This window comes from Ixodes scapularis, unplaced genomic scaffold, assembly GCF_016920785.2.
Source record: "Ixodes scapularis isolate PalLabHiFi unplaced genomic scaffold, ASM1692078v2 PGA_scaffold3__209_contigs__length_174095766, whole genome shotgun sequence".
NCBI classification, from domain to species: Eukaryota; Metazoa; Arthropoda; class Arachnida; order Ixodida; family Ixodidae; genus Ixodes; species Ixodes scapularis.
This window is the reverse complement of record NW_024609868.1, coordinates 155,061,292-155,074,154: the sequence shown is the minus strand read 5'-3', so window position 1 is coordinate 155,074,154 and position 12,863 is coordinate 155,061,292. Positions and strand designations below refer to the sequence as shown.

Below are 12,863 nucleotides of genomic sequence, written 5' to 3'. Positions count from 1 at the left end.
TTATGTCATCATCAGCTGCATCATAATGGGCTAGATGTGCACTCTGAAAAAAACAATCAAGTACCAAAATGTTTTGAGCAAATCTGTTATTCCGTTGTCACCAAAAACGACAATGCATGCATAGGCAGATACCATGCATAATTGCATAGGCTGTCAGTTACGCAACTTCATCATCCTATGCCACTTATAATATTTCAATATATCTTACGTATGTTATATTATACTGCACAAAAGATTTGTCAGCAAAAACGCCCAAACTCTGCAATTAATGGACGCCTATAAGGAGCCATACCGTTAGCGTATTGTTATCTATGCTATTTCTCCTCCGGTTAGCAAACGCATTGAAACACAATGTGTTCGCGCAAGCTAAACGGGTATTGTTAGCGTAACAAAGCCCGAAATAATTTCCAGGCGGCGGGTTGTACATATATGTACGAGGCTCGTTTCAAAGGCTGAATAGAATTGTAAAATTTAATAATTGTATGTTTTGTCATACCTGGCCACAATAATTCACACAATATTAAATCGGTAGTGCATTTCATTGTTGAGAGATTCACTCTAAAAAGGGAGTAAAATTAGAAGTCTCATCACGTATATTCGATTGGGGTTCCCGTAAGCCGTTGAAGCATGCGACGCTGGTTTGTTTCGTTTTGGCAATCCTTAATCGCAACTTGAAATAGACCATGACTTAGAGTAAAAATAAAGTGGGTGTGATATACTGTCTCCAAAAACGTGCTCTCGCATAAAACTAAACTCAAAAAGATTATGTTTTTGTTACAAGGCACAGCGGAATCGTTACTTCATTACCCGGAAGTAACGGATGAAAACCAGACTTGGTATGGTCACCATTTTTCTGAGGAACTTGGTATTTTACAAATACTTTTGAAGGTAAATATTTAGTACTCTAACTTAAATACATTTTTGCAAGTAACTTGCACTCACTTCGTAAGTTACACGCAAGTTACTGTTCAATTTGTTAACGCGCGGGTGACCTCCCTTCCCAGTCTTCGTGGAGCGCCTGCTTTGCGTCGGCAGACATCCGCTCAAAAACACTAAAGAACTTAAGAGCATCTTAAAAGTATCGAGTTATTTTTTTCCAGTATTTAGTACTGTACTCTGATACTTTTCAAATTTCAGTATTTAGTACTTTATTCAGTTACTTTTCAACCTGTTATACAGTAACTTAACTTAGATACTTTTCCTGAGTATATTGTACAATCCAGAATAGAACTAACGCGTTTGTTGTAACACACCGCGTACAAGTTCACCCCACTATCTCGTGACACACCCCTGCTTAGAGCGCTTACCGTGGCCCAATGACTACTATACGACGAGACACTGAGGGAGAGAAGGAGACGAAAGCGCGCGGGGACGTCAGAACGCCGGGCTATGATTGGATGGATTAGTGGGTAGACGCAACACTAGTTGCCTTGGTTTCTACTCGGTGTTCGAACGCGTTCGAATGCGAACGCCAGGCACCAGATGCCTGTGCTCTGAAATCGAGCGCGTTCGACAAGGGACTAGTGACATGGGCTGCTTGCTTTGCCTCTATTCACTAATCGTTCCAATCAGCTGGAGCCCGGCGTTCTAACGTCTCCGTGACTTCTCGTGTCCTACTTTTCTCGTCGCATAGACCTGTTTCGCTAGGTCAAGGGGCGCGAGCGCGCCCGTAAGACGCGCCCATCTAATGCTGAGCCCAAATCGTCACTGCAGCGTTTCGATCATAAACGAGCAGTGGTCGTTTACAAGCGTGCGTCAGCCTATGTCCACACGTGGTAACAGAGCGTCTAAAAAAAAACGAGACAAGCTTAAATAAAAAAACAAATTGCGCTCTTCTATCAACACAACAAAAGTCTGTTTCTTGAAGCTTTCTTGTTCTTTTTATTTTTTTTACGACATTGTTTATCCACCGAACAAAATCTGTCAGCTTAGCGTCCGCGAGCGATGTGAACGCTCGTAGCGTGTAAAGCATGACGTTCAACCAAAACGTAAACAAGAAATATTCCATTTTGCTCACCAGGAGGCGCAGTCCATACTTGAGAACTACAGGTAATACAATTATCTAATAATCGTAGTTTCGTTGTGTGTTTGTTTAAACAGCGGGAAGTAAATCAACCCCAGCGGGCGTCTGGTACCTCCGCTGTCGAGAAGAAATCTTTCCCGTGCAGTATGACTGGTAGCCTGGCGTCTTTAACGTGCTTGACGGAGTAGTAACAAAATAATGCACGCCGTTACGATTATCTCAAGTAGTGCAAACTTTCCAAGTCGAAACCTTCTCGTAAAACTTATGGAATAATTCTTGGCACTAGGCAAAAGAATATTGATTTCGACGGTTGATTGATAACGGCGTTCGATTTAGGATTCCGACGCTCTGGTGAAGCTTGGACTTTCTATCGAGGTTAAATGTAAATAATAGGTAAAATAATAATGACTCTTGTTTTACGACATCTGCTAGAAAACAATTACCTTCGGAAAAAGTTTCTTCCAGCAATATTTTTGTTTTGTTTCTAATAACGTATAGTCTCAGCAGAAACTTTATATTCTGGCTGAAATAGCTAAGTTTTCTTACCAAAATGTGGAACAGAAATATACGAGTTGTAGGCGCGGAGCGTTAAGAAGAGAAGAGGAGCGCAAGGTCGGGTAGCGCGCGACACTCGACTGAGCGTGCAGCACGGCCGACAATCTCGGTGGGTACCGAAAATATCCCTCCCGACGTTAGATATTGACGCTATGATATCCATCATAGCGTAAGATATTGTAAAGTGTAAATAATGTAAATAAATGTGTAGGACGTACACTTGGTCCCTACATATTTGGTGACCCCGCTACGCACGTATTCTTAAGCGTTTTCGCCGCCCTCGTACGAGGCATGGCCACTGGACAACCCAGCGGAGATGTTGGTGCGGTTCTTCTTCGACTCCCACCGTTTTGGCCATCTAACCCCCTCCTATAATTAGCTCAAGTGGGTGCTCACTTTTCCACAGCATAGATCACGGGACAACTGACGAAATTCCACCAAGACATTGCACTTTTGTCACCAGAAGTACCAACAAAGGTCCGGGACTTTATTTTCACGCCACGAACTCAGAACCCGTACGACACCCTCAAAGCGGTGTCGTACGGGTTCTGACTTTCTAAACAACGAAGACTACAGCAACTGCTGCTTCGAGAGCTTTTTCTCCAGCGGCTACCGGCGACTGTCAGGATGGTGCTGGCACCAACAACGAACATCACCATCGAAGCTTTGGCACAGCTCGCGGGCAGAGTCGTTGAGGTAGCCTCACCGGCTACATCAACGGTTGCTACAGACTCTCTGGCTGTTAGCAGGTCGCAGCAAGAGGACAGCGAAACAAGAAAACCTCTGGTCACAGATGTCATCGAGGACACGTGGATGCAGATCAACCTGTTGACAACGCAAGTGGCCGCACTCATGACCGCTGCTCCATCTAGACCTCGCCAGCGTTCAAGGTCTCGATCTTCACAGTTCGGACGTTCTCCACCACGACCCGGATCCCCTCCATTAGGTACCTGCTGGTACCACTGGAAGTTTCGGAACAAAGCACAAAAATGTCTAGCTCCATGTACAGCGTCGGAAAACGGCCCAGCGCGCCACTAGAGGCGGCTAGTCGGAGCGCTCACTCTACCTCCCGCCTGTTTTTTTGTCACAGACAAAAACTCTAAACTACGATTTCTGGTAGACACGGGTGCCGAAGTGAGCATTCTCCCCGCTCCGCCCAGCATATCTTCGAGCAAGAGACAGCCATGTACACTACAAGCAGCCAACAAGACACCTGTTCCAACTTACGGCGAATCTTCCCTCACCCTCGACATAGGGCTTCGCCGAACCTTCCGTTGGATATTTCTCGTCACGGCTGTCTCTTACCCGATACTTGGCGCAGACTTCCTTCGTCACTACGATCTCCTGGTAGACATGCTTCATCTTCGGCTAATCGATGACACCACTCGCTTGACTGTGGAAGGCATTGAAATGAAGTCGCCACTTCTTCCACCGATCATCTCTGATCCTCCTCTTTCACCCTACGACAACCTTCTCAAGGAGTTCAAGTGTCTCACATTTCCGAACAACTTTTCCCGACCATTACCATATGACGTGACCCACCATATCGTAACGACGGGCGCTCCCACCTATGCTCGACCAAGACGACTTGCTCCAGAACGTCTGAAGATCGCCAAGGCAGAGTTCGAGCACATGCTGGAATTGGGCATCATTCGTCCTTTTTTGAGTCCATGGGCCTCGCCTCTGCATATGGTACCTAAAAAAGAGCCCTGAGACTGGGAATCTTGCGGCGGCTATTGTGCCCTAAACAACGCCACACTATCAGACAGGTATCCGATACCACACATCCAGGACTTTTCACTATCCCTTCACGGCTCAACCATTTTTTCTAGGATAGATCTCGTTAAGGCCTACCACCAGATACCGGTAGAACCTGCAGATGTTGCTAAGACGGCCATCACGACACCGTTTGGGCTGTTTGAGTACCTTCGAATGCCCTTCGGACTCAGAAATGCAGCCCAAACCTTCCAAACGTTCATCGACACCGTCCTCAGAGGATTGCCTTTCTGCTTTGCATATGTCGATGATTTCCTAATCTTCAGTCGAAGCGAGACTGAACACATCCAACATCTTCGACTACTTTTCCAGCGCCTCGCCGATTATGGTGTTAACATCAACAAAGGAAAATGCCAACTCGGGGCATCACATCTAGAATTTCTAGGCTACGAAGTAGACCAACACGGCATACGGCCCCTTCCAAGAAAAGTGCTGGCGATCACCAATTTCCCAACGCCCACAACCATCCGCCACCTTCGCGAGTTCCTTGGACTGGTGAACGTTTATCGGCGATTTGTTCTCCAGAGTGCTGAGATTCTGTTGCCCCTCACTTCTCTGCTGAAAGGAACCAAGGCACCCTCGTCTCCTGTGCAGTGGACACCGATCGCAGAACAAGCTCTTAGCCGAGCGAAGCTGGAACTAGCAAATGAGACGCGTCTGTCACATCCCCAGCACAACACTCCAACTAACCTCATGGTAGACGCCTCCGACGTCGCCGCAGGAGCTGTCTTACAAGAACTAATCGGCACTGTCTGGAAGCCAATTGCTTTCTTTTCAAGACAACTGACGTCGGCGGAACAACGTTACAGCACTTTCGGACGCGAACTCTTAGCAATATACACTGCAATCTGCCATTTTCGAAATTTTCTCCAAGGAACAGAGTTCTTCGTGCTGACAGACCACAAGCCCCTCACGTATGTTCTGCAAAATGGCACAGATACACACTCACCTCGCGAGACACGGCACTTGGCTTATATTGACGAATATATGACCGACATCCGCCATGTCAAAGGCATCAACAACCCTGTTGCTGCCGCTTTGTTCCGGAGCACTCCAATTTCCTGCGGAGTGGGTTTCCCTTCTGCTGTTGACTATGATGCAGTAAGCGTTTCACAACAACAGGACCAAGAGCTTAAACATCTACGCAAATTTCCTGGTCGGTTTACCTTCGAGATTACTTTATCTTCATCCACCACAGCAGTAGTCTGCGACGTCTCGACCGGCACACCAAGACCATTCATACCTGCTAACTTTCGAAGGCAAGTTTTTGCCTGCGTACATGGCTTATCTCATCGCGGTATTCGTGCCACTCAACATCTAATGATTGAACGCTTCCTCTGGCCCGGAATCAATAAAGATGTCCGAAGCTGGACTCGAACCTGCATTCACTGTCAAAAATCGAAGGTTCAACGTCACACTTCTGCGCCGCTACAGGCATTTCCAACCACGAAAAACCACTTCGACCACATCCACATCGATATCGTGGGACCCCTGCCACCATCTGAGGGTAATCGATATCTTCTTACATGGGTGGATCGGTTCACCCACTGGCCAGAGGCATTTCCCAATCAAGTTATCTAAGCAGACACAGTAGCACGCACTTTCGTTTAAGGATGGGTGTCCCGATTTGGCATCCCATCTACTCTCACATCCGACCGGGGACGTCAATTTGAATCCGCGCTCTTCCGACAACTTCTATCACTCTTGGGAACAAAACGAATACGAACGACCGCCTACCACCCTTCCGCAAATGGTCTCGTCGAACGTTTTCATCGCTCATTGAAAGCGGCGCTGATGGCACAATCCAACCCAAATAGCTGGAACACATGCTTGCCGATCGTTCTCCTTGGACTTCGGGCAGCTTTGAAGCGAGACCTGGGCTACAGTCCAGCCGAGTTGGTATATGGCTCTACCCTACGCCTACCCGGAAAATTTTTCACATAGGGCCCGTTTGCTCGAAGCGCTAACCGCGGCTAAAGTTAACCGCAGTACCTAGGAGAGGAATTTTGAAATCATGGGACTGGGCACGGTAGGGATGCGGGGAAACATGGCGGTGCCCCGCTGAGAGAGCGCCGCTCGCTTTGGAACAACTATGTCGTTGTAGCTGCAATATCGGGCGCGGTGGTCAGTAACGAATGGTGCAGGAGGCTTTCGCTTTGCCTTACCGCACTTAAATCGCAAAGCACGAGCAATGACCTCGCCGCAATTTTAAGATAGTCTTTTGATTCTGGCCATTCCTAAGCTTAAATGAATACGATAATTGTCGGCATGGCAACTTCTTTGGAAAGTGGATTGCCTTGACTCAATCGGCCGGGTATTGATAGCACAAAATTTCACAAGCGCCGAGGTGCATGCTACGAGTGTAGTTACACGCGTTACACCTGCTGGCGTCTGCAGTAGTAAATGTTCTAAAGCAAAAGTCTAAAACAAATTTGGCCTTACACGCGCGTTCGTCAAAGTCTTATTATGATTATTTACTTCGAATCTTTTATAAGAGGAAGGCCAGCGCGCGCGGACCATAAAATTACACTTCCAGCGTTCTCCTCGATGCTTGGGTAATTTAGAAAAAGGTCTATCAATTGGGACGCTGTCTGCTTTTGTGGGCTATCAATACCCGGCCGATTGAGTCAAGGCAATCCGCTTTCCAAAGACGTTGCCATGCCGACAATTATGGCGTTAATTTAGGCTTAGAAATGGCCAGAATCAAAAAACTATCCAAAACGTGCGGCGAGGTCATTGCTCGTGCTTTGCGATTTAAGCGAGGTAAAGCAAAGCGAAAGCCTCCTGCACCATTCCTTGCTGACTAAGCCGCCCTCTATTGCAGCTACAACGACATATTAGTTCCAAAGCGAGCGGCGCTCACTCACCGGGGCACCGCCATATTTCCCCGAATCTCTACCGAGCTAGTCACGTGATTTCAATATCCCTCTCCTAGCTACTCCGGCTAACTTTAGCCGCGGTTAGCGCTTTGAGTAAACGGGCCCTGGTATGGAAGAGCCAGCTCCTGGTCCTAAGACATATGCCAATCAGCTGCGAACGATAATGCGAAATCCCCGACCCACATAAGCAAGCAAGCACGAGCTCCAGTATAGGTATCTAACGACCTTGAAACGTGCAGCCACGTATTTCTACGCATGGACGGCTCTAAAAGATCGCTTCAACAATCATACACCGGGCCGCCTAAGAGAAGCCAATACTTTTACAGTCGACTACAATGGGCGCCAAGAAACCGTTTCCATTTACCGCTTAAAACCCGCTCATCAGGAACCGCTTGGTAATCCAAACCATGCCATTTATGCTTCCACCATTCCCGCTCGACCAACCACTGATCTCCACTGCCTCACCTCAAACCGATCCCCTCGACTAATCAGACCCACACAGAACACCTCCACTGCAGACAAGCACCTCAAGAATTCAACAGACCCAGCTCTGCTTATTCCGAAAACAACCGCAGAGACTCCTGTAAGTTTGGATCTAGACTATCAAACTCTCCGTCACACACGACGATCACTATTCACCGCAACCAAACAAACGCAGGCGATTATCCCCGAGCTCAGCCTCGCCAAGTGACGTGGTGTTTACCACCATCGCACGGTCATCCTAGCAAGGGGGGAACGAGAGAGGGTAGGGAGAGTATTGTAGGCTCCGAGCGCCAAGAAGAAAAGAGGAGCGCAAGTTCGGGTAGCGCGCGACACTCGACTAAGCGTGCAGCACGGCCGACAATCTCGGAGGGTACCGAAGATATCCCTCATAGCGTTACATATTGTAAAGTGTAAATAGTGTAAATAAATGTGTAGGACCTACACTTGGTCCCTACAGAGTATATGAACTCAAGCATCTGGAAAACATCGACATCACTCTAAATCATCGCTCATATTTTTTTATCTAGCATAGCTTCTAAGCGAAAATGAATTATCCAAGTGAATTTTGCCTATTATGTTAAAGTGCTTTTTTTTTATTAGCTCGTTGCAGTATTTCAACATGTAAATAGCGAGAAATTAAGGCACAAGTTTTAAGGACCACACAGAGAAATTTACAACTTGTCTTACTGGTTAATGTTTTTATTTTTTTTATTTATTTTATGATTGTCTCTAAGTAAAGTTCTAGTAAACTGCAATGTCTTACCTCAAGATATGTAAGAGACATTCTTACCCAAGCTGTAAAAGTAATGGAAGTCAACTGTGATAATATCGTGTTAATGATTCTTGGCATAGTTACGTCGACGCACCGGTAACTTGCATTCGAGAAGGAACATCTCACCCCTATGATAACTATATAGCTCCATACAAACATGTGGCAATGTAGTTAGAAACGTATTAAACGTTGAAAATCGGTGAGAAAATGACTGCCCAGAGAGCGCAGTTTTTGGTCAAACTTGGGTTCTTGTCTGAGAATGCAAGGCCTTTAAAAGCCCGAAGAAGACAAGGTAAAACCAAAGTTTACCCATTTGGCCAAAGCCCGGGTTCCGTGACCCTAATTCCCCTAACACGTACCAAAGTTATGCCTCACTACACGGTAGTTTCGCTGTCATTTGACACCTTTATGCCTAAATCGCCAAGCAAGTGTCAGATTTACACTCTAAAAAAAGGGTGTCACCGTACATTCATTGTTCCATATAATGCACCCCAAAACTTTCGTTCGACGTACAGCGGACTATAGCCGAACACACGGCCCCAAATTTTACAAGGGACTTGATAACGGTGCGATATAACTTTTTAAATAGCTAAAGTACGTATCAAAAACAACAGAACGAAAACCCTGAGTTTTTGCAGTAGAGCCAAGAAAACCCCGATTACTTCTTTTGTAGTGAGTAACACGTACATTAGCTATTTTAATAAGTTGTACCACAAGCTATCAAGCCTCTCTTGAAAGTTAGTACCGTGAGATCGACGTCAGTGCGTTGTACGTCAAACTGACGTTTTGGGGTGTATTATACGGGACAAAGGGTGTAATAATACGCCCTTTCTTTTTAGAGTGTAGGCTTCACTGCTGGTTCTCAGGTTTGCACGTGGTATCCTTGGCTGAAGCGTGGCAGTTTCGTAATTATGCGGTGAGCCAGAGGAAAGCCGTAAAAACACCAACAAAAAGTACGCGGGCACTAACTAACGCCTTGTTTTGCAAGCTTGTGCAAAACTAGGCGCAAGCTTGCAAGTCTGGCGTGCTACCTGGGCCGGTGGTGTCGTCAAGCCAACGTCAACCTTTATAGAGGACTTCTAATTCGGCACTTCAATCTTATATTCTTTTTGATTTTATGACGGGCTTTTTAGCGTGTTAGCTATTAGTGACTCCTGATCCTCTTCTGTTCCTCTGTCTCACTTCGTAACCGCCAGGATCTTCATTTTTTTTTTGCTGCATACTGGAATAAGCGCCAGCTCATAGCTTCTTTCCTTCATATCTTTTCCGCTAGATATTTGCCTTCCATGGAGCTGAAAACAAACATTGTCGTCTCTAGGAACATGACAGACCGATATGTTTTGTTATCCTTAGTAAGGTTATAAGGAATAAAAATACTGACAACACGCATCATGTTGAATTCAAGTCACAAAAACAAGTCTCGCTTATATATGCATTTCTGAACCCAGATATCAGAGTTTAAGGCATTTGTGGACCGAGATCTTAAGAAACTAGGATGGGTAGGAAAATAGTCTACACTGACGAAAAAAAGTGGGCAGTAAAAATACTGCCTTGCGGCATAGCGAAATATATTCTAAATAATGGAGAAAAAAATGTTAGATATGCAATTTTTACTTCCAACGATAGGTTCTCGAAAATGTTGACAAAAAGAGGACCAAACAAAATCCGATTATTATTATTGTTCTAATTAACAACTCTCACCTAAAGATTATGAGATACTCTGATTAGTAACTATAAGATATATTTATGTCTCTATACTCTTATTACACCTTGCATAAAAATTGATTCAATCACTGACTAAGTGTGACTAGACGTTTAGTGATAGGGGTTGTACCTGGTGGGATCAGTTATTCTTACTATGACTTAATTGTTTTTTTAAAGCGACAGCTTTGAAATAGATGCGTGGAAATTATAAACAACCAATCCCACAAAGGATAAAAGCGCGACCTGCTACCGCAAAATATTTAAATATCCTCGAAAGAAAAAAAAATTGGTTGCGACTAAGTTTAAAGGTAAGTATGTAGACATTCGGCATAAATGACGTTAGTTTGCTAACGCCTCTGCGTGCAAAAAAAATTGGGTTAACTTTCATTCTACGAAAAAATTTAAATTGAACAGAACATTCCACGCTCTCGCGACAAATTGGGGTGGTCACCCCGTAGCTAATGTCTCGATTTGCGACACTGTACACACCAGAATTGGGCCCGTACACTCGAAAAAAAAGGGTGCAGCAATTACACCCTTTGTGCTATATAATACACCCCAAAACTTAAGTTCGACGTACAGTGCACTGGTGTTGAACTGACGGCCCCAACTTTTATTAGAGGCTTGATGACGGTACGATCCAACATATTAAACAGTTGAAGTACATATTAAAAACTACAGGAGAAAAACAAAAAAACTCAAGTTTTGCAGTATACTGCAAAACTCCGATTACTTTTATGCACTTAGTCACTATTACATTAGCTATTTTAATAAGGTGTAGAACGCGGCTACTAAGCCGCTCTTGAACGTTGGTGCCGTCGGTTTAAACTCAGTGCGGTGTACGTCAAATTGGAGATTCGGGGTTATTATATGCAACAAAAGGTCTAAGAATACACCCCTTTTTAGTGTGTACTCGCGGAAAAAGACTCCCCACGTTAAGTGACCTTTTTAAGTGTTTTTGACATCCTTTTCCAGATTCGAGAAAGAAGGTGGAGGGGCCTACTCCTGACAGAGGTAAGAGCATTTTTATACATCATTTTTTTTATTTTATATTTTAGTATTCTTGCATTTTTTAGCGTATTTCTCGCATCGTCCTGGCTTGGATTGAAAAAAGAATTCACATTTTTTTGTGTGGATCCAAAACTAGCCTTGTGGTTTGGATCCAGATGTCATTCACAGCCTTTATACATATAAAATTTACGAAATAAAAACCTTCTTAAAAAAAAGCGTTTCCCTATGGTTTTAATTTTGGGAACTTATTAAAGTACCCACAATTTAAATACAATTATCCGATGTAAAAATTTTAAAACAATGAGGGCGCGAGCCAAAAATATACAAAAACAAAAATGGTCGTTGACGTGTGGGATAACAACGGGGAGCGTAATTTTTTCGCAAATTTTGAAGACATAACTTTAGTGCATTCTTATTTTCCGGCGCATAGATATAGTTGTTTATTCTCTTTTACATTTCGAAATATCTTGAGAGTACTATGATAAAAAAAAAGGTGATAGTGTGCGCGCCGAAAGAACGCTCGTTGGCCCACTGGTCTTTATTGCGGTTACTTGTTAGAAAAAACCTGAAGCCCTTCCCCTGTGAAGGAAACTTAGACTGATGATGAGCTTTAAACACCTGTTTAGACCCAAGTAAGCGAAACGCCCATCTATTCTGTTTCTACCCTGGCACTCCTCGTCGTCCTAATGCTGAACAAGGAAAGAGCGTTGCGCAAGCTCTTCATACATTTCGTCTCGAATCTTAATATTAGCCCCTTGTTGCCATCTTCTTAACTTGTTCACCGCAAAATAAAAGCACAGAGACGTCATTTATAATTTTCTTACCAATACAACGAAATGAAGAGCGTCAGCTTACGCACATTCGTGCTTTAGGTGACCCGTCTTTGACACTAACTATTTGATCAGAGACAGGCATTTGTCATTAAAACTGGAACCATCGGTGACAGATGTTTCTGCTAGCTCTGCCCAATGTTCTGCGTCAGCCTATTGTAAAAAAACGTACAAACGTTGAGAAAGAAATTTGTCCATCTCTACAAATCCCTCAGATATTGGCATTTCTTAGCCTGCTAACATTTGATAACTTTTTTTTTCTTCTTCTTTTTGTCCTTTTTTGCTTCAAAATTTTTAAATAATAAATTTGTTTTTATTTATTCTTGATGCTAAAAGGACAATTCAATTGCGCTATGTAAACTCTATGCGATGAGTACTAAGGTGCCATATTTCTTACGTTTCACTGATTAACTTTTTGGCCTTTCACACCGAACGTGTACAAAAATAAACCTCTAACATGCCTGCACTAAATGAAATAATTATATATGGCTAGAATAAAACGCATGCAGCCCCACACAATTTTCATAAAAGGCAAACAAATTGAAACTACACGAAGCAAACAAACACAGCTCTGGTTTACTTAACATATCCAAACATGTCTCCAATGTTTTCAGCACTCTGCCACCTCCCACTAGATGAAGGTTCTTGTGATGGCAGCGAAACTCGGCCCGAAACCAGGTTCTTCTATGACGCTCAAAAAGAGGACTGCATCAGCTTCATCTACGCCGGCTGCGGCGGGAACGACAACAACTTCAGGCTGCTCGAAAACTGCAACCTCACTTGCTTTGGTATGAAACAACACATGCTTCGTTTTAATCTTCCGTCCTTCA

At 44.3% G+C, this 12,863-nt stretch overlaps 1 protein-coding gene across 2 annotated transcripts in view; it reads left to right on the top strand.

Annotated features, from left to right (window-relative positions):
- LOC8025169 (papilin) overlaps nt 1-12,863 on the top strand; it is a 94,986-nt gene that overhangs the window by 71,258 nt on the left and 10,865 nt on the right. For both annotated transcript variants that reach the window (XM_029986182.3, XM_040210924.1), the window contains exons 14-15: nt 11,168-11,206; nt 12,648-12,821. In XM_029986182.3, coding sequence (XP_029842042.2) covers nt 11,168-11,206; nt 12,648-12,821 — 213 coding nt within the window. The remainder of the gene's footprint in view (nt 1-11,167; nt 11,207-12,647; nt 12,822-12,863) is intronic.